Raw genomic sequence first — 23,683 nt, 5'->3', positions numbered from 1 at the left:
ATACTCGATCTAACAGCAAAAATCAGGAGCTGTTTTCTATAAGTTTTTTTAGTTCTCGTTGCTTTTTTTTTCCCAAGTCAGGCACTGCAAGGTCTGTAGCTATAGCAACAGCTTCAGCTAGAGACGCTTGCAGCTGCAGCCGACTCTTTTGAAGCTGTGGCTAAGCAACAGGGTTTGTTGATTTCACACAGAGCTTTTCAGTTCCGTATCTCTCAACATTAACGCTGGTATGTCCGGCACTTTTGATGGTACGGCACCAGCTCGGTCCCGTCAGTGCCGGATATCAGAGTTTCCTGTAATATCATAGTCCCACGTATCTACCTGTGCCCTCAGCTCATCTGCCTTGTTCGCTATACTCCTTGCATTGAAGTATATACCATTTAGTACAGGCAAACCACCTTGTTGGCTACTATCTAGCCCTTGATTCCTCTGTCCTTCCTATTTACTTTCTACGTTTTTGTTTTCCAATTCCAGTTTTTCGTTCCTCCCTATTGACTCTATACTTAGGTTCCCATCCTCCTGCCAAGCTAGTTAAACCTTCCCCAACAGCACTAGCAAACCCTCCCGCAAGGACATTGGTCCCATTCCCGTTGAGGTGCAACCCGTCTGGCTTGTAGAGGTCCCACCTACCCTAGAAATGGTTCCAATTCCTCAGGAATCTAAAGCCCTCCCTCATACACCATCTCACCAGCCACGCATTCTTCTGCTCTATCTTCCTATTTCTGTACTCACCTAGCACGTGGCACTGGTAGCAATCTGGAGATTACTACCTTTTGAGGTCCTGCTTTTTAACCTCTTTCCTAGTTCCCTAAACTCTGCCTGCAGGACCTCATGCCTCTTCCTACCTATGTCGTTGGTACCGATATGGACCATGACCTCTGGCTGTTCACCCTCCCCACCCCCCCACCCCCTCAGAATGCCCTGCAGCCGTTCAGTGACATCCTTGACCCTGGAACCAAGGAGGCAACATACCATCCTGGAGTCTCGTCTGCAGTTGCAGAAACACCTGTCTGCTCCCTTAACTATTGAATCCCCTATCACTATTGCTCTCCCTCTCCCCTTCCACCCCCTTGCCTGTGCAGCTGAGCCTTTCATGGTGGTGTGGACTTGTCTCTGGCTGCACTCCCCAGAGGAACCATCGCCCTCACCAGTACTCAGCACCGAATATTGGTTGGTGAGCAAGATGGGCTATGGGGACTCCTGCACTACCTGCCTGGTTGTCCTCTTCTGTCTGACGGTCACCCATTCCCTCTCTGCCTGCACACTCTTAAGCTGTGGGGTGACCACCTCCCAAAACGTGCTATCCACATAGCTATCAGCCTCGCGGATGCACAGCAGTGACTGCAGCCGCCGCTCAAGCTCCGTAACTCGGTGCTCGAGCTGCTGTAGCTGGCGACACTTCCCGCACATGTGGTCGTCCAGACCACGGGAGGTGTCCAGGACTTCCCACGTGGCACAGGATGTGCATTCCACGGGTGTGAGCTGCCCTGCCATACCTCTAATTAACAGACTATTTACTAACCTAGCTGGAATAAACTTAAAACTTTAAGAAAGCCAAGTAAAAAACACTTAGCAGATAGTCACCAATCAGCTCCCGCTTTTTGAATGTTTAGTTTTTAATCCCAGCTCTTAATTTAAACCAATGCCCAAGATAAAGAGAAATACTGACCAACCAATCACTTCCCTGCTTTCCTGAGATGTCACTCCTTTTTGTTAGGTCCACTGGCTCCGTTCTCGCTCCCTCAGATCCGCTGCCTCCGCTCTCGGGCCTCTCTCTGCCATGCTCTTTGTATCCTCAGGCTCCGCTCTCGTGCCCTCTCAGGTCCGCTGCCTCCACTCTTGGGCCTCGCTCTGCCGTGCTCTTGATATCCCCAGGCTCTGCTCTTGCTCCCTCTCGGGTTGGCTGCCTCCGCTTGAAGCTTGACTAGTGTTCGATAATCTTGAAGCATTTGGTATCATGGGTAGGAATTGCTGAACATGAATTGATAGTTTAAATTCTCAATTGTCATTATTAACTTTGTATGCCATTTCTACTTTTAAGTAACTCACTAGATTCCATGACAGAAATGTGTCTAAGCCTAATTTTAGAGTTCCTGCATTGGGCTCAATTGCTAATCTGAGCGCAAATTGCACTGGTTTTCCGAAGTAATCACCATGGATGCAGGTTGGGAGTTGATTGACCTTGTTAAGCCTGCCAATTAAGAGTCATTGATGATGCGTCATCTGCCGGTTTTCTTAAAGGGACCACGCACAATATTTTGACCGCTCATTTCTCAGTGTTTGACGGCATTGAGGTGCTGCAAACACTGACAATCATTGTACAAAGGTGAGTTGTTGCACCCAGGCTCTCCAACGACTCCCTCCATAGGCTGGAACAGATGGCAGCTGTAGGTGAGGTTACAGAAGCAATCTGTCACTGGTGAGGGGGGTTCTCCCAATGAGGTGGCACTAGACATCGTATTCAAAACTTGTTACCTAAAGAAATGTGTAAATGCATTAAAAATGATTTTCCCAACGTTTTCTTACCTCTTGAGACTCGCCAGTGTACCATTGGATCCTTCACACCACTTCTGCAGCTGTCATCAATGCAGAAACATTACAGCAGACTCGCAACAAGCCACACTTGCCTGGCATGGTTTACGGACATCGGGGAACCCGAGGCAAAAGCAGCAAAAAATTTTAAATAGCCTGTCAACTACTCTCAACTACCTTTTAACAGGCAGATAATTGGCTTTAATCCTCTTCCCACCACTAGGTGTCGGGTCCATGTGCAAATCAGGGACCCGACACTTGGGAAAATTGTTGGAGGCGGGTTGACGGTGGCATTGGACCCCGCCATTAATTAAAACTATTTTAACCTTTGACCTGCCTCCAAACCCGCCCTCTCCGTGCCGATAAAATCTTCCATGAACCAGTGCAATCCGGCAGTGTAATAGAACGTAATTGGTTTTTTTTCCCCACGCATTAAAAAATATTCCTTGATGTATTTAGAGTCATAGGCCTAGAAATTCAGTGGGCTGCGCCACCCGTTAGCGCCCAAAAGAAGGCACTTAGTGGGTTTTACGCCACTGGCCATGCCTCCCGCTAAATTTAGCAGGACGCTAATGGCGGCACTAGCCGTTAGCGCTGCGCCACTACCGATGACGTCATCGGTGTGCGCAGCGCCCCAGTTGCGCCCCGATCACGAAATTTGGTAGCGCCCCCTGTCCAACACTGGACAAACAGGGGGCTAAAGGGGGGGGAGGAGCTAAACACGATCAAAATCACTAAGGAAGTGGTACTCGGTGTGATAAAAATGATAACTTCCGGGAAGTTATGTCATCACTTCCTGTGAACTATGAACTATGAACTGTGTACATACCTCACTTCCTGTCATATGTCACTTCCTGTTGGACTGGTATAAATACTGGTCTGTTCAGTATTGTAAGAGGCTTCTACCAGAGGCATGGTAAAGACCTCTCTTGTGTATATAGTGTGTTTATAAGTTACTTAAAGCTTACTTTAAAGTTACTTGATGGTAAGTCTCCTTTTTCTTACATCAATTTAAGTAACTTAATATTTACACTGACAAATACTAGACCTTCAGACAAACTCGGAAGTTAAGGATCCAGGGAACCACCCATCATGGAGAAAATCCTTAGACCTATTCGTCTGGACTTGGACCCGAATACACCAGCAGCTGGCAGGGTATGGAAGCATTGGTATCGTACTTTTGAGAATTTTCTGGATGAATGTAAAGCGGATGCTCCTGCTAAATTGAAGATACTTGTCAATTATGTGACCCCAAAAGTGTTCGAATATGTTGATGACTGGGATAATTACGAAGAGGTGATTCGGGCACTTAAGAAACTGTATGCGAAGACCCCAAATGAGGTCTATGCTAGACATCTACTGGCCACAGCCCGACAAGGGCCAGGGGAATCAATTGACGAATTCCTGCAAGAACTTCGCAGGCTCAGCGTAGATTGTAACTTTCAGGCAGCCTCAGCTGAGCTGTACCGCCAAGAAATGATTCGTGATGCTTTCATCTGCGGGATTGCCTCTCCATTTATACGCCAGCGTCTACTAGAAAGTAAAACACTTGAGCTACATTATCCTCCGGTTGAGAAAGAAGCCACAGCCATCATAGAGGCAGTACGGAAGTGGAACCATTTTCTAGCTCGCCAGCACTTTACATTGATCACGGACCAACGATCAGTCGCCTTCATGCTCGATAATCGAAAACGAACCAAAATTAAGAATAATAAAATACAACTTTGGAGGATGGAACTGGCCTCTTTTGGTTATACCATTCTCTATCGGCCTAGCAAGGAGAATGTGGCCCCGGACACCCTCACACGGGCATTCTGCTCCACTATGTCATCCTCCACTCTCATGGATGTCCACAATGGTTTGTGTCATCCTGGCGTTACGCGCATGCTACATTTCGTACGATCACGGAATCTCCCTTTTTCCACTGGAGATGTAAAGAAAATATGCTCAGAATGCCGGCTTTGTGCGGAATTAAAACCTCAGTTCTTCCGCCCCTCAGATGGTATACTCATACATGCAACCCAACCGATGCAACGACTTAGCATCGATTTTAAGGGCCCAGTGCCCTCTTCAACTCGGAACACATATTTGCTCACCATGATCGACGAATATTCACGTTTTCCGTTTGCCTTCCCGTGCTCCAATATGCTGGCGTCCACAGTAATCTGCTGCCTTGAGCAGGTATTTTCTCTCTGTGGCATGCCGGCTTATATTCACTCAGATCGGGGTCCATCCTTTATGTCAAGGGAACTCAAGGACTACCTCTCAGAACGGGGAATTGCTACAAGCAAAACAACACCATACCATCCCATCGGAAATGGGCAGGTAGAGAGGTATAACGGTATCATCTGGAATTCCGTACGTCTCGCTTTAAGATCTCGGGGCCTACCAGACCAGCAATGGGAAACAGTGCTTCCGGATGCATTGCACTCTATACGGTCCCTGCTTTCTACAGCCACAAATACTACACCTCATGAGCGGTTCTTTGGATTCCAGCGTCGCTCATCTCATGGGACATCACTCCCGTCATGGCTAACTACTCCTGGACCTGTATTACTCCGAAGATACGTTTGGACGTCTAAAAATGACCCTCTTGTAGACGAGGTCGAACTAACCGATGCCAACCCCACCTATGCAAACATACGATATTCCGACGGCCGAGAATCTACCGTATCATTACGGGATCTGGCTCCCTGCCCACCAGGACCTAGTGGGACATCGGGTGATGGCATTTCACCAGGAAACTCTTGGGACCTATCGGGTACCCCTCTCCAGGATCCTGATCAGACACCAACTAGCTTGGTGCCGGTAGAACCCCGTGCTCAAGGTTGCGACCCTCCCAGTACCGCGCATGAAAGTACTGATCCGCCACAGACCAGCTCTGCACCTCCCTCTGAACAGAGGCAGTCCGACTTTGAACCTATTGGGGCTCGTACTCGAAGCCATGATCTCCCCGACCCTTCACAGGGCAATCCAGGCCACACAGACTCTGACCAATGGCCAACCGCATGTAAGCGGACCAGCGACCCTTTACGACGGGAATCCAAACGGGTGCGACTCTTCCTTGTTCGGCGGCTGCGGACCAAAAGGTAGACCACAGCCTCCTAATCCTGCAGGAGGGAAGAATGAGTTAAAAATGATAACTTCCGGGAAGTTATGTCATCACTTCCTGTGAACTATGAACGATGAACTGTGTACATACCTCACTTCCTGTCATATGTCACTTCCTGTTGGACTGGTATAAATACTGGTCTGTTCAGTATTGTAAGAGGCTTCTACCAGAGGCATGGTAAAGACCTCTCTTGTGTATATAGTGTATTTATAAGTTACTTAAAGCTTACTTTAAAGTTACTTGATGGTAAGTCTCCTTTTTCTTACATCACTCGGTAAAATAATGGGACTCGAGGTGGATAAATCTCCTGGACCTGATGGCTTACATCCTAGGGTCTTGAGGGAAGTGGCGGTAGGGATTGTGGATGCATTGGTAATAATTTTCCAAAACTCCCTGGACTCGGCAATGGTCCCGGCGGACTGGAAAACTGCTAATGTAACACCCTTATTTAAAAAGGGCAGTAGACAGAAGGCTGGAAGCTATAGACCGGTTAGCCTAACATCTGTGGTAGGTAAAATTTTGGAGTCCATTATTAAGGAGACAGTAACAGGACATTTGGATAATAATTTAATAGGACAAAGTCAGCATGGTTTTATGAAGGGGAAGTCATGTTTGACAAATTTGCTGGAGTTCGTTGAGGAAGTAACATAAAGGGTGGATAAAGGGGAACCAGTGGACGTAGTGTATTTAGACTTCCAAAAGGCATTTGACAAGGTGCCACACAAAAGATTATTGCTCAAGATAAAAAATCACAGGATTGGGGGTAATATTCTGGCGTGGATAGAGGATTGGCTATCTAACAGAAGGCAGAGAGTTGGGATAAATGGTTCATTCTCAGACTGGCAATCAGTAACTAGTGGTGTTCCGCAGGGGTCAGTGCTGGGTCCCCAACTCTTTACAATCTATATTAACGATTTGGAGGAGGGGACCGAGTGTAACATATCAAAGTTTGCAGATGATACTAAGATGGGAGGGAAAGTAGTGAGTGAGGAGGACATAAAAAACCTGCAAGGGGACATAGACAGGCTAAGTAAGTGGGCAGAGATTTGGCAGATGGAATACAATACTGGCAAGTGTGAGGTTATGCACTTTGGCAGGAAAAATCATAGAGCAAGTTATTATCTTAATGGCAAGAAACTGGAAAGTACTGAAGTACAAAGGGATCTGGGGGTCCTGGTGCACGAAACTCAAAAGGTTAGTATGCAGGTGCAGCAAGTGATTAAGAAGGCCAATGGAATGTTGGCTTTCATTGCTAGGGGGATAGAATATAAAAATAGGGAGGTATTGCGTCAGTTGTACAAGGTATTGGTGAGACCGCACCTGGAATACTGCGTACAGTTTTGGTGTCCATACTTAAGAAAGGACATACTTGCTCTCGAGTCAGTACAAAGAAGGTTCACTCGGTTAATCCCGGGGATGAGGGGATGGACATATGAGGAGAGGTTGAGTAGATTGGGACTCTACTCATTGGAGTTCAGAAGAATGAGAGGCGATCTTATTGAAACATATAAGATTGTGATGGGGTTGGATCGGGTGGATGCGGGGAAGATGTTCCCGATGATGGGTGAAACTAGAACTAGGGGGCATAGTCTTAGAATAAGTGGCTGCTCTTTCAAAACTGAGATGAGGAGGAACTACTTCACTCAGAGGGTGGTAGGTCCATGGAATATGCTGCCCCAAAAAGCTGTAGAAGCTACATCATTACATAAATTTAAAACAGAAATAGACAGTTTCCTAGAAGTAAAGGGAATTAAGGGTTACGGGGAGCGGGCAGGAATTTGGACATGAGTCTAGGTTCGGATCGGTCATGGCCCTGTGGGTAGCGGAGCGGGCCCAGGGGCCGTGTAGCCTGATCCTGCTCCTATTTCGTGTGTCTAATTCTGTTAGATTCAGGAGATGGTTCTGTGATAGTGGATTGGCGGTTAGGATCGGATCAGATCAGCCATGATCTTATTGATTGGCCTACTCCTGCTCCTATTTCTTATGTTCTTATGTTATGAATCTCCTCTGCACCCTCTCCAATGCAACCACATCCTTCCTATAGTGTGGTGACCAGAACTGCACACAGTATTCCAGCTGTGGCCTAACTAGCATTTTGTACAACTCCATCATATCCTCCCTGCTCTTATATTCTATGCCTCGGTTACTGAAGGCAAGTATCCCATATGCCTTTTTAACCACCTTATCTACCTGTCCTGCTGCCTTCAGGGATCTATGTACATGCACACCAAGGTCTCTCTGATCCTCTGTCCTTTCTAGGGTCCTACCATTCATTGTGTATTCCCTTGCCTTGTTAGTCCTCCCAAGATGCATCACCTCACACTTTTCAGGGTTAAATTCCATTTGCCACTGTTCTGCCCATCTGACCAACCCATCTATCGTCCTGTAGCCTGAGGCTTCCCTCCTCGCTATTTACCACTCCACCAATTTTCGTGTCATCTGCGAACTTACTGATCATACCTCCTACATTCATATCTAAATCATTAATGTACACTACAAACAGCAAGGGACCCAGCACCGATCCCTGCGGTACACCACTGGACACAGGCTTCCAGTCACAAAAACAACCTTCGACCATCACCCTCTGCCTCCTGCCGCTAAGCCAATTTTGGATCCAATGTGCCAATTTGCCCTGGATCCCATGGGCTCGTACCTTCTGGACCAGTCTCCCATGCGGGACTTTGTCAAAAGCCTTACCCCTCTCAAGATTCAATCAAATTGGTTAGACATGATCTCCCCCCTAACAAAGCCATGCTGACTATCTTTGATTAATCCTTACTTCTCCAAGTGGAGACTAATTCTGTCCCTCAGAATTTTTCCCAATAATTTCCCTACCACTGATGTTAGGCTCACTGGCCTGTCATTCCCTGGTTTATCCCTACTACCCTTCTTGAATAATGGTACTATGTTAGCTGTCCTCCAGTCCTCTGGCACCTCCCCTGTGGCCAGAGAGGTTCTGAAAATTTGTGTCAGAGCCCCTGCAATCTCCTCCCTTGCCTCACACAGCAGCCTGGGATACATCTCATCTCGGCCTGGGGATTTATCCACTTTTAAGCCGGCTAAAACCACTAGTACCTCCTCTCCCTCAATACTAATTTGTTCAAGTATTTATTTGAGTGGTAACCTAGTGCAGTTTTATTAATACAGCTGAAAATGGGTTTATCACAAAAAATAAGCATTGAGTGTCTAGTCCACCACCTGTGAGTAACCTGATATTAAATCACTAAAAATGACTTTACTAGTTTAGTTGGTGTACACTAGTCAGTTTCTTTTGAAACGTGGCTACTAGTGCCTTAAACTTTTTTAAGGAAGAAAGGATTTATATCATGCCTTTCACGTCCACTTGACGTCCCAAAGCGCTTTACAGCCAGTGTAGTCACTGCTGTAATGTAGGAAAAATGTAATGTAAAAAAAAATCTTAATTTGAAGAGCTTCCGTGAACAGACGCAATCGCCGGAGACGCACCATGCTTATTATTTCTATCTGGGGGCATGGCCAATTTTGTGGGCAGGGCTGGGTTCCAGCGCGATGCTTTTTAAACCAGTGTTACAAATCGCGGAAACTCGATTTACGCTCGACATAACTTGCTCTTATAATCCCGAGATCTTTAATGCTGGTTTGGCCTATTTCAGGAGAACAAACTAGTGAAAACTCTAGGCCATGGTGTTTTAATTGTTTTGAATGTTCTCAATTTAGAACACTTCATCATTAAATCTCACCTTCTGTAAGTAAATTAGACTGTCAAGCAGGATGAACATACGTCCCTGTTTTCTGGGGATAGTCCCCGGATTAGGTACTGTGTCCCGGTAAACAATGTCCCCGGTTCTGGAAATGTTGAGTGATTATAATTAGTTATCGAAGGTACGGCTGATGTTTACAGTCGACAACTTTGATCATCACGTGTTGGTGGCGCCGCCCCTCGTAGTCAACCGGGAGTGACTGATGATTGATGGTGGAACTGACCAATCAAAACAAGGGAAATTGAGCTGCATCTATGTCATAAATAAATTAGATGAATAAAGTGCGGGCAGAGGTGGGATTATCCAGTGAAAGACGAAGAGCTGGTGGTGTATTCATGAAAGAGCAGAGTAAGAGTGGAGCAAAGACAGCATCCCAAATTTAAGAAAGTAAGTTTATTTAACCAGTATCTTTTAAGTACTTGGATATCTTGTGTTCTTACTAATTGAGGTGTTTTATTCAACCCCTAGTTCTGAAGAACTCTGGTCCCAAACAAGTTATTTATTTTCATAGATGCTGATTGAGCTGTTTTTGTGTCAAATTTCTAGCATTTGTAGATTTAAAAAAAATCTTATCTAATCAATCTTCACAGCCCACAGATTCACTTTTTATGCCCTTTTTTCTCTCTCTAGCTTGTGTGCAGCTATAGTGAAATAAACACTAGTAATACATTAGTGGCCAACAGTTTAGTGGGAATGGGGTCAGGGGGGCCAGGAAGTGCGTGTCTTTCACACAGAAAGAACAGGAGGTAAGGGAGAAACGAGAGAAAGACATGGGTTCAGGGCACAGGGGAGCCTTGGGAGAGGTTTGGCTTGGTGGACATGTGGATTGGGGGTGACAGAGGCAGATGAACAGATGGTCTTAATCTTGGTGACAAGCAAATCTGTAAGCTCCTTCCATGTGGTGTTGGTGAGAACATTGGAATATCCATAATATATACACTGGAGAAAATTCTGAAAGCTGAAAACCCTCAGCTATAGGAGGGAAGGTGGGCTGAAGCAGGAGCAGAGATGGGCAATGTGACGGAGGTTGAAGTGGGCGGACTGTGTAAGGGAGAGGATTACAGAGTTGGAAATTCAGTTCAGGGAAGCTGCGGTGGCAAACCGTTTGATTCAACCTGACCAAGGAACAGAGTTTGTGGTCGGGCTGAAAACAATGGCTTAGGTGTTCCCAAAGTTTAACTGGAAGAATTTTTGGCTCATCCAGGATTGGAATTCAGATGAGCAATCTGACAACACAAAGTTGAGGTGGAGAGGGTCACTGTACAGAAAGCTTGGAACTACCGGGTGGATGTACTTTGTGGTCATCAGTATGCCAACTAAAGATCGGAACATGGGTAAACTGTCGGAGACTATCGGAGATGGTTGATGGAGGTTAATCTCTATGCATACTCCACGAGCAGAAGCAACAAAATCGTCGTGCTGGTTTTCTTTAAACACGCAAATAGCAATTATTAATAAATCTGTGAAAAAATAAATGACATGGGCAGTGATGTGAAGAAAGATTTTCTGAATATGCCGTATAGACAGTGGGTACGAAAAACTGACATTCCTGAACAGTGTTACTGTATTATTTATAAACGGTGTCTGACTGCTTCAATAGTGTGACGTCACATCTGTGGTGATTATATGCACATTTGTTTTGCATTTGTAGTGTACAGGTTGAGCGTCCCGAATCCGGCAACTTCGGGACCGAGGCCGAGCCGGTTTTTGGGTTTTTCTGGACATCGGAACATGTTTCTGATGTCTGAAGTCCGGAAACGCCCGAGCCCAGGTTGCGATATTTCCGGACTTCAGACATCAGAAACACGTGCCGAGTCCAGAAATGCCTGGGCCCAGGTTGTGCTATTTCTGGTTTTTGGTAAGCCTCCCTCAGGGTGTCCGGATTCCGGAACATTTTACGGATTCCGGACCCCTAGCCACCAATCGTCCCGGATTCCGGAACTCCGGATTTGGGACGCTCAACCTGTACACGTGCAACTGTTAAAATATAGGCTGCTAAAAAAAAATTTGCCTCACTGCAACCTACATTTTTTGTCCTGGCTATTTTGCTGTGCTCACACCTTGTGTGTCCCCAGATTCAGTTTAGAAAATATGGTCGCCCTACTCTAAAGAAGTCTAAAAACATAACATTTCTTATGATCCTGTACTTGATAACTTGTCAAATTTTGTTTGGCTAATCTTTTTGCTTGAATTTACTAAAGAAAGATCCAGTAAGTAAAGGTAGATCTCCTGTGGCAGTGTTCATTGGTTGTTGGTATGTTGGCTTTATGGTTTTGTGATCTGATTGGTCAGTCCTAACCATGTGGTGTGGTGTTGTGTGCTCAGCAGGGACCAGTCTGAAAGCCAGTGGAACTTTATTCTTTCAGCTATGCAGGCTATGGATAATATCTTTATTAAATGCTGATGTTTTAACTAAAATCTTTATTAATATTAAAACTTGTTAAGAGTACATGTGGAGTAAATGACTGTGAATGACAAGTAGATTTGTGGATCAAATTTCAGCACAAGACTTGTTGGCAAGTTAATAAACCTAATGCTACTCATTTTTATCTCTGGTAAATCTGTTTCCTGCCTTTTACCTATTGACAATTAAACGTTGAATCTCTGAGGAATTCCTCTCACCCCAACCCAAAACATATTTTGGAAATTGTTTTAGTGGCATCTAAATTGTGTATTTTGAAAACCAACATTTTTTTTCCAGTTAAACTACAACTGCAGGCAGAATCTATTGGAGTGGTATCAATCAAGGGAATCTGTGCCAACCGTTACCTTGCTATGAATGAAGATGGCAGGTTGTATGGATCGGTAAGCAGAATTTTTATTTTGAAAACTTATTTACCATTTTTCTGACATTTTGTGGGTGTTTGTGTTGGAACATTGTTTTATGCCTTTATTTTGTTGCAGATTGAAAATGCTAGTGAGTGTCCACACCATTCTGACTTGTATGACTTGAATACAGATAACTAAACCTGATGAAATGCAGTCAGTTAGTGTCCTATGTATGGTATTTTTTTTTAAATGCTTATATTCATAAGCAGGAATTCATTTTAGTAGACTTAAAAACCTACGTATTGTTCTTCATAGTGTGGAGAGTCTCTCTCGGTGCTGCTTTATGTTAAATGCATCATTATGTTGTATATAAATAAAAGGAGATGGGCTTTTTTAATAAGGCAATTTCAGTGAATCAAGTAAATCAAAAATTGGTCTCCGTTTAGCTGCTGTATCAGTAGAAATATAATTATTAAAAAAGAATATACTTTTTTTAATGGATTTTATTTTGAGAATTGTTTTGCCCAAAAAAATGTCCTAATCAGCTTTTATATAGGTTTATTTTTGTGGGCAGGATTGATCAACACATTATATATACATACATAAGGATAAACCCAGTAACTACAGACCAGTAACTACAGACCAATCAGTTTAACCTCGGTAGTGGGGAAGCTTTTAGAAACGATAATCTGGGACAAAATTAACAGTCACTTGGGCAAGTGTGGATTAATTAAGGAAAGCCAGCACGGATTTATCGAAGGCAAATCATGTCTGACTAACTTGATTGAGTTTTTTGACGAGGTAACGGAGAGGGTTGATGAGGATAATGTAGTTGACATAGTATACATGGACTTCCAAAAGGTGTTTGATAAAGTGCCACATAATAGGCTCGCCAGCAAAATTGAAGTCCATGGAATAAAAGGGACAGTGGCAGCATGGATTCAAAATTGGCTAAGTGATAGGAAAGAGAGAAGTGGTGAACACTTGTTTTTAGGACTGGATGAAGGTATACAGTGGTGTTCCCCAGGGGTCGGTACTAGGACTACTGCTTTTCTTGATGTATATTAATGCATTGGACTTGGGTGTACAGGGCACAATTTCAAAAGTTGCAGATGACGCAAAACTTGGAGGTATAATGAGCAGTGAAGAGGATAGTGATAGACTTCAAGAGGACATAGACAGGCTGGTGGAAATGGGTAGACACGTGGCAGATGAAATTTAACGCAGAAAAGTGTGAAGTGATAGGAAAAATGAGAAGAGGCAATATAAACTGAAGGGGTTGCAAGAACAGTGTGATCTGGGGGTATATGTGCACAAATCGTTAAGGTGGCAGGGCAGGTTGAGAAAGTGGTTAAAAAAGCATACGGGATCCTGGGCTTCATAAATAGAGGCATAGAGTAGAAAAGCAAGGAAGTTAGGATGAACCATTATAAAACACTGGTTTGGCCTCAACTGGAGTCTTGTGTCTAATTCTGGGCACTGCACTTTAGGAAGGATGTGAAGGCCTTGGAGAGGGTGCAGAAAAAATTTACAAGAATGGTTCCAGGGATGAGGGACTTCAGTTACGTGGATAGACTGGAGAAGCTGTGGTTGTTCTCTTTAGAGCAGAGAAGTTTGAGGGGAGATCTGATCGAGGTGTTCATAATCATGAGGGGTCTAGATAGAGTAGATAGAGGAACTGTTCCTGTTGACAGAAGGTTCGAGAACCAGAGGACACAGATTTAAGGTTGATTGGCAGAAGAACCAAAGGCGACATGAGGAGAGAGTTTTTTACGCAGCGAGTGGTTAGGATCCAGAATGCACTGCCTGAAAGGGTGGTGGAGGCAGATTCAATCGTGGCTTTCAAAAGGGAATTGGATAAGTATCTGAAGGAAAAAAATTTGCAGGGCTACGGGGGAGTGGGACTAGCTGAAGTGCTCTTGCAGATAGCTAGCAGAGGCTCGACAGGCCGAATGGCCTCCTTCTGTGCTGTAACCATTCTATTTCTATGATTCTACATGTCAATTGATGTTTTTGGGGTGTGGGGGCTGTTATACCCTCAAGTTCACATACAAGTCAAAAACCCAAAGGGCTTTCATTTATTACCCAACTTTGTGTTTGACTTTTGTGAATATTTTAAATAGTTGACAAACTTGATCATTTTCATTTACCTATCATTGAGCACTGACAGTTTTATTTTTGTCTTTAATTAAATGAAACAAAGTCCAATCTGTGTACTAGTATGCTGACATTAGCAAATCAATTTATTTAGAGTAGACTACATACATCGTGTAATAGTGAAAGTTTCCTGTATCCTCTTGCATGAGTTATATCATGTAGGTTCAGTGGTTCTTAAAATTTTGCATTGTGCAGTTTATTTTGCAACAACTTGTGGCTCAGTGGTAGCACTTTCTTCTGAGTCAGACGGCCATGGGGGTCAAGCTTCACTCCAGAGACTTGAGCATTTGAGACTTAATCTAGGATGACACTTTAGTGCAGTACTGAGGGAGTGCTACACTGTTGGAGGGTGACGTCTTTTGGATGAGGCGTTAAACCAAGGCCCCATCTGTCCTACTCGGGTAGATGTAAACGGTCCCATGGCACTATTTGAAGAATAGCGGGGGTGTTCTGCCGGTGCCTTGGCCAATATTTATCCTTCAACCAACATCACTAAAAAAAGAGATTATCTGGTAATTATCTCATTGCTATTTTTTGGAGTTTGCTGTACACATATTGGCTGCCAAGTTTCCCCCTGTTACAACAGTGACTACAATTCGTAAGTACTTCATTGGCTGTAAAACAGTTTGAGATGTCCTGAGGTCATGAAAGATGGTATATAAATGAAAGTTTGTTCTTTCTTTGTGTTGCCAATTTTGTACAATAAAATTACCTTTTTATGTTAAATGCTGGAGCAACGGACACCCATCTTGTGTGCTATGTTTCTTTTAAGATTTTTTTGTGAAATTGTGCTGAAACCGATTCTCATTTTGATTGCTCAAAAACCCAAAGGGCTTTCATTTATTATTAGCACTTCCAAGCCGTATAAAGCAAGTAGTAATGCTTCTGCTTTGCTCTGGCAATGTGCTTTTAACCCCAACCTCAACAGATCTCTAATGCATTAATGTAACATTTTCCATTTCCTATGCTAACCATTTCTGTTCTTAAGTGATTATGCCAATAATAAGAGCAGTTTTGTGCCGTGGGCCCATGCCTACTGAGACTGCTCAGACTCCTTTCATATCGGACCCTTATGACTAATTGAGAAAAGAGACATCAACTCCATCATTCTGATTTACATTTGAGCCCATGTCTCAGAGGTGAAAAACACATGTGCACATCCTCTGTGCTATCCAGTGCCCTAACTTGTGTGTTGCAGATGAACATGTCCGGACTTTTGCAGAGTTTAGTGCCTGCTCTTCCCTTGTTGAATAACAATCTGTTACCCATGCTCCTGAGCACAGTATCATAAAGCCATTTCACCAATTTGGATTTGTACTCTGTTATGATTTGGATCTTTTCTAGGTTTTTTTGTTGTGCCCAACATAAAGGACAACTTCCAGAAGCAAGTGCATGTTTCCTATGAACTGAAATATGTCCTGTTTGTATCAGTCTGAGAGGTAGGGTGGCATGGGTTTTCAATGACCCTAATTTACCATTGATATGCGCATTGGAAGTGGTAACTGCAGACCCTTCCACTGGCAGATGTGTAAGAATCTGACAGATCAGAAGACTACAAGTGTGAATTTGGTTTAAGAAATAAAGTTAGCAGAAACAACAGTAATAGCAGCAGATAAATAAATCAGTGTTTGTCATTAGCTTAAAGTGTATTGAAAATCTATCTATTGTCTGGTATTGCACCTTTGTTTTGGATCAACGTATGTGATGCCAAGTTTTACGTGAGATTGGAGTCCTTTGTTAAACTGATTAGCAGTACAGCAAGAAGGGGCTCCAATATTTCTTTCTCAGGTGGGCTCTGAGCATGAAACTGTCAACATCCACATCTGACAGCCCGACTGAAATGCCTGCTACAACAAACCATAATCTTGCCTTACTCCTTGCAGCCTGGTAATTGAGTTCAAATATTCTGGGATAGAGAGTATGAATGGGTATGTTAGCCCTTGATTCCTTAACTGTTTAATCGACAAATTAAACACCCTGGCTTGTTCATTATTGTAGTGTATGTACCCGTCTACCTTTAAGGAAACTATTGTATGTAACCGTTCACCTTTAAGAGAACTACTTTAGGTGTGGCACTACTTGTTTGGCTTCTGTATACTGTAATACCGACAGTGACCACACCAGTATATAAGTGTTGTGGCAGGATTGCTGGGGCAGATTCGCCCTGACCTTCGAATAGTAAAGACCTGTTTGTTTGTTACTCCTGAAGTCTGTGTCGTTATTAACAGTACAACCCACAGACTTTACAGTGGCGACGAGTCCGATCGTACCCTGCGGCAAGACTACCAAAGCAACTAAGGAGCGTCGAAGAGAGGCAACCGCCCTCGTCGTTATGCTGGGAGAAAACACGAGGCTGCAGCAATAGAAAGGAAGAAGACTTTAGCAACAAAAGCTTCCAGCAGCAACAGGCACTGACTACCCTTCTACCACGGTGCGGAGTGAGCCGATCAGCAGGAAACAAGGCGGCCGCGGAGACTGTGAGTAGGGAAAAGTGTAACGAAATCCGGAGGATAAGGGCTGTGCACTCGACCACGGTCGAGGGGGAGCAGAGCTGGTCAGGAAGTCGGGTCCAATGGCGTCGTGAGATAGCCGGACCGCGATCGGCGGGAAAAGCCGGGCAGCGACCGAAGCCACGAAGCGCTGAGACCGGGAGCAGGCGCGGGAAGAGAGAAACTCAGCCGCAGCCGGGGAGGGAAGCACCGGACTGCGTGAGGGCTGGGAGGCGAACGGGAGCCGAGCGTGTGGGAGAGGCAGAGCCGACCAAAGGAGGCTGCGCGAGAGCCAGTCCAGCGGCTGAACTGTTCTCCACCAACGGGGTACCCAGCGCCGGTAGAGCCGAACGTGTGGGAGAGAGACGGAGCCGAGCAAGGGGAGTGGGACTGCGTGAGTGCCAGTCCAGCGGCTGAACTGTTCTCCGCCAACGGGGTACCCAGCGCCGGTAGAGCCGAACGTGTGGGAGAGAGAGACAGAGCCGAGCAAGGGGAGAGAGACTGCGCGAGAGCCAGTCCAGCGGCTGAACTGTTATCCGTGAACGGGGTGTACCCAGCGCCGGTAGAGCCGTGCGAGCGGGAGAGAGAGACAGAGCCGAGCAAGGGGAGAGAGACTGCGCGAGAGCCAGTCCAGCGGCTGAACTGTTATCCGTGAACGGGGTGTACCCAGCGCCGGTAGAGCCGTGCGAGCGGGAGAGAAAGACAGAGCCGAGTAAGGGGAGCTGTGCGGAAGCCAGCCAGCGGCTGAACCTGTCCACTGTGGGGAAAGCGTACCCCTTCCACCAGGGAAGAAACGCGGGAAGCCGCCATTAGGCGGAGAAGACGACAGAAGCGGGAAACCGCCATTGAAGTGGGCGGGGAGAGAAGGAAAGAGCGGGAAACCGCCATTTTCGCGGGAAAAACCGCCATCTTAGAAATAAACAAATAAATAAGAATACTTAAAGAAATACTTGTGCTGCTCCCAAGGAAAGAAAGATGCCTAAGCGAGGGAATATTAACGATTTTAATTCTGAGATAGAAGACTGGGCCACGTACGTGGAACGCATAGAGATTTATTGTGAAGCCAACAAAATAGAGGAAGACGACAAGGCGATAACATTGCTAAACTCGATGGGGGCAAAAACATACGGGCTCTTGAAGCATCTAATAGCACCAGATAAACCGGCGGATCAGACTTTCGAAGAGATTGTGGCTGTGCTGAAGGACCACTTGAACCCCACACCGTTGATGCTGGCTGAACGTTTCAAATTCTATGCAAGAACGCAGAGGAAAGACGAAAGCAATGCGGAATACCTGGTCGAACTGCGTAGGCTGGCGAAATACTGCCAGTTCGGAGGGAATCTGACAGAGGCACTGCAAGACAAGTTCGTATGTGGATTGTCCAAAGAAGGGACGCAAAAGCGACTACTGGAAGAGAACGACCTCACACTAGACAGGGCTGTTCTTATAGCTGCATCGCACGAAGCCGCAGCGAAAGGAACGGCAGAAATGCAGCTGAAGGCGGCGGCACTCGGGGTGGACCAAATTACCTCGAATACAACAAAATGCTATCGTTGTGGGAAGACAACGCACGACCAGAATCAATGCTGGTTTAAGAACCAAGAATGTAGGAAATGTGGCAAACTGGGTCACATCGCAAAGGTATGCCGGTCAGGGAAGAAGACCAACAACCAAAGAAAGCCACCACAAGAAAGGTACAGCAAGGTACACAAGGTGGCTGAGAAGAGTTCAGACGAACAGAATTCAGACTCAGACCCAAACAACCAGGAGCTGGGTAGTCTGCGAATTCACAATGTGGGGAGGGAAGCTGATCTACAAACTATCTGGGTCATGCTAAGAATAGCTGGAATCCAAGTAAGAATGGAGTTGGACACTGGATCAGCTCTATCAGTCATCAATTGAAGGGACTACCACCGGCTATTCTCTCACATACCCTTAAGGAATACCAAGTTCGTATTACAGACATACATGGGGCATAAAGTATACCCCATGGGGAAGATAAGAGTCAAGGTGAGAGAGAGGGGTAAAGAACACCCAAGAATGAACTTGTACGTATTACCTGAGGGAGGACCACCACTTCTAGGACGGGAGTGGATTAAGAAAATAGACATGGAATGGCACTATCTAAAAGCCATCACGAGTGAGGACTCGGTACGAGCAATCAGCTCAGATTCTGGAACGGATGACGATAAGACTAACTCAAATATGGAAGACAAGGCTGAAATGGACTTGCCGACTATGGTGGAGAAAACGAAGACAGGCATAAAGGCTTATGCTACCGAGAAGGATAAAGCTTCAGAGCAGAACTCCAGGTTGACAGAGAATTCTGAGCCTGTCCAAGTTAAGGACTTATCCACGACGGAAGAACACAGAGCCCGGACTCAAACGTATCGCAAAATACAACAACAATTAGAACAGTTGAGTTACCGTCTCGTACAAGAGATGAAAACAATGGAACAATTCTGGGACACCGAATGGGAGAACCTGGAAAGACAACAGAGGCAGCTAGCTCAAGCTGAGAGCGACCATAGGGCCATCATGGCTAAGTATCGATCACATCTCCCTGATGCTGTTCAAGAGTTAGAATATTTGCAGAACGAAACAAATGAAGAGGAATCTTCAGGCAGCCAGGATTTTATCCCAGTTCCTCTCTACGACTCCTTACAAGCAGAGTGTAAGAAGTTGAAAGAACAGTATGAACAGGCCCAGGCTACAATTCTGGAGGGGGTTAACTCGGCAACCTCCGAAAAGCTAGTTTTAGTGAAAGCATATGAGCAACTAAAGGTTGAACATGAGCAAGAAGTCCAAAGGATGCAGGAAATGTTTGAGGAGCTCCAGGCCAAGACAGACTCATCGGTAGAGATTCCATCCACCGATGAAAAATTGGAGGTGGAAGACATGGCAGAACATGGAACCCAAGAGGTTCAAGAACTCATAAAAGTACTGAAGGAAACCCAAGACAAATATGAGGCGGAAATGACCAGGGTTCAACAACTTGAAGAACATAGTCAACTGGGAATCCGGGCAGTGGAAGGAAAGGCAACTGGAAGAGAAACAGAGACTGGAAGAATGGCCCCTGAACTGGAGCTAGAGAGCATCAAGGCGCAACTTCTTCGAGCGCTTAAAACCCAAGCACCAGAGGGAAAGGTGGATGAAATAGAGAAGAAGCTGATCCACAGTGTCCCCGGGGAAGAGTTAACGACCAGCCAACTCCTTCACAGGCGGAGTGACAAGACTCCACAAGGGGAACACGAGCTTCAGGCTTCAAAGGGAAGGAATTCGGAGCTTCCAAAAGGGATGGAGATAGCTGAGGTGGCAACACAGCTTTTACAAGGATGCCAAAAGGACGCTGAATTACGTCAAATTGAACAGAAGAATGGGGAAACAGCTACTCCAGTAGAAGGAGTAAATAGCCGGATAACGCAATCCCCGATGGAAGGGAAGGTATTGAACTCACAAATGAGGACAGTAGTGAAGGAATGGCAGGCAACCCAGGAAGAGCGTGATGAATATGAATGTATGAGGAAGTCTTTTCAAGAAAGATGTCTAGGGAAGGAACCACAGTCGGCTAACGTCCAGATGGGTAAGGAGGAAGTAGAAGGCCCTCTCGCTGGCCTAACTCAGGACGACCCCGAATATTACCATGACCTGTTGAGTGACACTGAATATTACGAGGATCTGGTCTGCCCAGTTTGTGAGGAAAACTCCCAAAGTGCTGAAATCAGGATGAAACACTTAAGGTCTAAGGAACATAGAGAGTTGGTGGCGCTACAGCTGGCAGCCGAGAAATGAGCCCCGAGAGTCTCAAAAAGGCAGAAAAGAAAAAGAAGAGGCAGAAGACAATAACTATCTAAAATATTATCACTTCTACCAGCTCAGGAGGGGACCTACGAAAGGAGCTAAATTAGTTGAAAAGTGGGAAATTATCAAGACAGCCAGTTGGTTATAAAAGTCGGCACTGCCGGTTCAACAGGACGAAAGTTCAAGCTGTTACGTCAAGGAAAAGGCTATGGAGGAGTCACACTATCCATGTGAACCGGCTACACCAAAGAGATGTTGTTCGGACCAAGTCAAGATCGGAGACTGAATCTGTGAACTGTTCCCGCAGAGACTGACTTTGTGAACTGTTTCCCACCGAGATTATATCTGTAAAGTGTTTTATATGAAGTTGAAGATATGTATGTTAATGGGACTCTGTAAGTAATAAGCTAAAAAGGGAGGATTGTAGTGTATGTACCCGTCTACCTTTAAGGAAACTATTGTATGTAACCGTTCACCTTTAAGAGAACTACTTTAGGTGTGGCACTACTTGTTTGGCTTCTGTATACTGTAATACCGACAGTGACCACACCAGTATATAAGTGTTGTGGCAGGATTGCTGGGGCAGATTCGCCCTGACCTTCGAATAGTAAAGACCTGTTTGTTTGTTACTCCTGAAGTCTGTGTCGTTATTAACAGTACAACCCACAGACTTTACAATTATAGAACGCCTTGTCTCCAACATTCTCTTATAAACAATAAGGTGAGAAAGCTTCTCCCTCCCAATAGCTTGTCAATTGCAATGTATCTTTTCCTCAAATGTAATTTGACATTAAAGAACAGGGACTTGAATTTAAACATTGGCCCGGATTTTGCGGTCAGCAGTGGAGGAACAGTGCTCGCCATTCAATCACTCTGACAGCTGCCCACAAACTTTTGGCGAGCGTTTAAGCGGCAACCTGTTTAGAGATTGTTTCCAGCCTGGTGTCCTCTCCAGGGGATCTGTGAGGCTCTTCAACCAATCAGATTGAAGAATCCTTATTGAGACACCAGGAAGAATCAATAAGATTTAATTCAATGTAAAATCATGTACAGAAAGTGAAATAAAGATTGGGAAAGAACGATGGGATTAAGAGGGAGAGAGATGAAAGCGACGGACAGAAAAAGTTTTTAAAAAATTAGTTTAAATTTTAAAAAAATCTCCCAACACTAATTAAATTCTGAAGGAATGTGACTCCACACTTGTAAAATTAATTTTTTAGGGCCAAGAGGTAGTTTGGCAGTAATTTTCACACATCATGCGGTTAAAAATTCACTTATTCCTGAATGCACCAGCCCTAACTTTTTTTTAGCATGTTTAGTGGTTGGGGGGGGGGCGGGGAGGAGATCAGAGGCTGGTGGTCTGTGGTGGGGGGAGAAGGGGAGCTTGGAGACCAGTGCATCAGTTGAAGGTTGGGAGTCGGGGGGGATAAGCAGGTTAACTTGGTGGGCCGGGGGGGGGGAGAAGCATTCCTGCTCCTCCTGGTGCGCAAGCAGTGATGGAGAGGCACAAAGGGACTTAACTCTTCTACGCAGCAGTCCTTGCCTCCCTTTAGCTGCTGGTAGCCCGAGGCCCAGGAAACCCGGCTGGACAGGGTTAAACCTAAAATAGAGAACAATTCTGAGGCATGCGGCGTCATTAAAATATTTAAATAAGGGACCCACCTCCTGGGAGCGGGTTGGTTGCCCGCCTACCGTCCCGCTTCCGTTAAAACTGTAAGTTGGCAAGTTCGAGGCGGTTTGGGCTCAGGTTTGAGATTTTTAATGCTTTTAGATCCCACCTAACTCAAACCCACCATTTTTGGGGGTTAAAATTGCAAAGTGATTATCTGCACGAACATTTTTGTGGCCTTCTGCGCATGCGCGCAGTATTCCAGAACCGTGCATGCGCTCCCGATCCCCTCTTGCGCATGTGCGCTGTTTACCAAGGCCACGCATGTGCAGTACCCAACAGTTGCGGCCTGCAGTGCAGCGTGGGTCACACTTTGCTCAGCTCCGTGGGAGAAGGCCTGTCACTGGATCCATGCGGGGTGGGGGAGGGGATTAGAGCAGATCGGAGAGAGAGAGGGAATTGGAGGGGAGAGGTGGTAAGGAATTGGGGGTGGTGGGGAAGAGGAGGTTAGGAACTGGGGGGCGGGGACAGAGAGGAGGTCAGGAACTGGAGGGTGTCACTATTCACACAGTACTCCATAAACCTGTAAACAATCTGTGACCCACACACAATGCCCCATCTATGGAGGGAGGGAGGGGGTAGGGAAGGTCAGGAACTTGTTGCGGGGGAGAAGGTCAGCAATCTGCAGGGGGATGTGAAGGGTCGTCAGAAACTAGGGGGTGGGGGGAGGAGGACAGGAACTTGGGATGGGGCGGGGGGGGCGGCGGAAGAGAGAGGAGGCCAGGAACTTGTTTGGGGGGGTGGGAGAAGGTCTTAACCCGTGAGGGTGAGCTCTGTTCTGCCTGGAGTAGGCAGTCAAAGTGGCTCAAATTACACTTTGCAAAGTAACTGATTACGTAGGCAGGGAGGATCTAATTACACATTCCAGAGAAACTGCTGGGTGTGTCTTGTCCTCCAAGGGTACCCATCAGAAATCAGGCCTAGTCATTCAAGGTGACCAATCAGAACTTTGGTGTTTTGAAATAACATGTCCCCTGTGCCTCTATTAATAAAGCCATGTATCCTGTATGCTTTTTTTTTTTAAAACAGCCTTATTAACTTGTCCTGTCACCTTCAAAGATCTGTGTATGTGAAGCCCCCACCCCCCCAGGTTTCTCTGTGCCTGCAGCCCCTTTAAAATTGTACCATTTCATTTGGAAACATAGAAGATAGGAGCAGGAGTAGGCCATTCGGCCCCTCGAGCCTGCTCCGCCATTCAATGAGATCATGGCTGATCATCCAAACTCAGTACCCTGTCCCTGCCTTCTCCCCATATCCTTTGATCCCTTTAGCCTTAAGAAATATATCTAACTCCTTCTTGAATATATTTAATGAATTGGCCTCAACTGCCTTCTGTGGTAGAGAATTCCACAGGTTCACCACTCTCTGGGTGAAGAAATTCCTCCTCATTTCTGTCCTAAATGACTTAACCCTT

At 45.6% G+C, this 23,683-nt stretch overlaps 1 protein-coding gene across 1 annotated transcript in view; it reads left to right on the top strand.

Moving 5' to 3' along the window:
- Nucleotides 1-23,683, top strand: part of fgf2 (fibroblast growth factor 2) — a 209,225-nt gene that overhangs the window by 105,574 nt on the left and 79,968 nt on the right. Inside the window, exon 2 of the mRNA XM_086009628.1 lies at nt 12,086-12,189. Within this exon, the coding sequence (XP_085865754.1) occupies nt 12,086-12,189 (104 nt within the window). The remainder of the gene's footprint in view (nt 1-12,085; nt 12,190-23,683) is intronic.

The sequence above is a fragment of the Somniosus microcephalus genome, chromosome 2, assembly GCF_052327205.1.
Source record: "Somniosus microcephalus isolate GS21.2 chromosome 2, FLI_Smic_1.0, whole genome shotgun sequence".
Classification (NCBI taxonomy): domain Eukaryota; kingdom Metazoa; phylum Chordata; class Chondrichthyes; order Squaliformes; family Somniosidae; genus Somniosus; species Somniosus microcephalus.
This window is presented reverse-complemented; position numbering and strand designations above follow the sequence as displayed.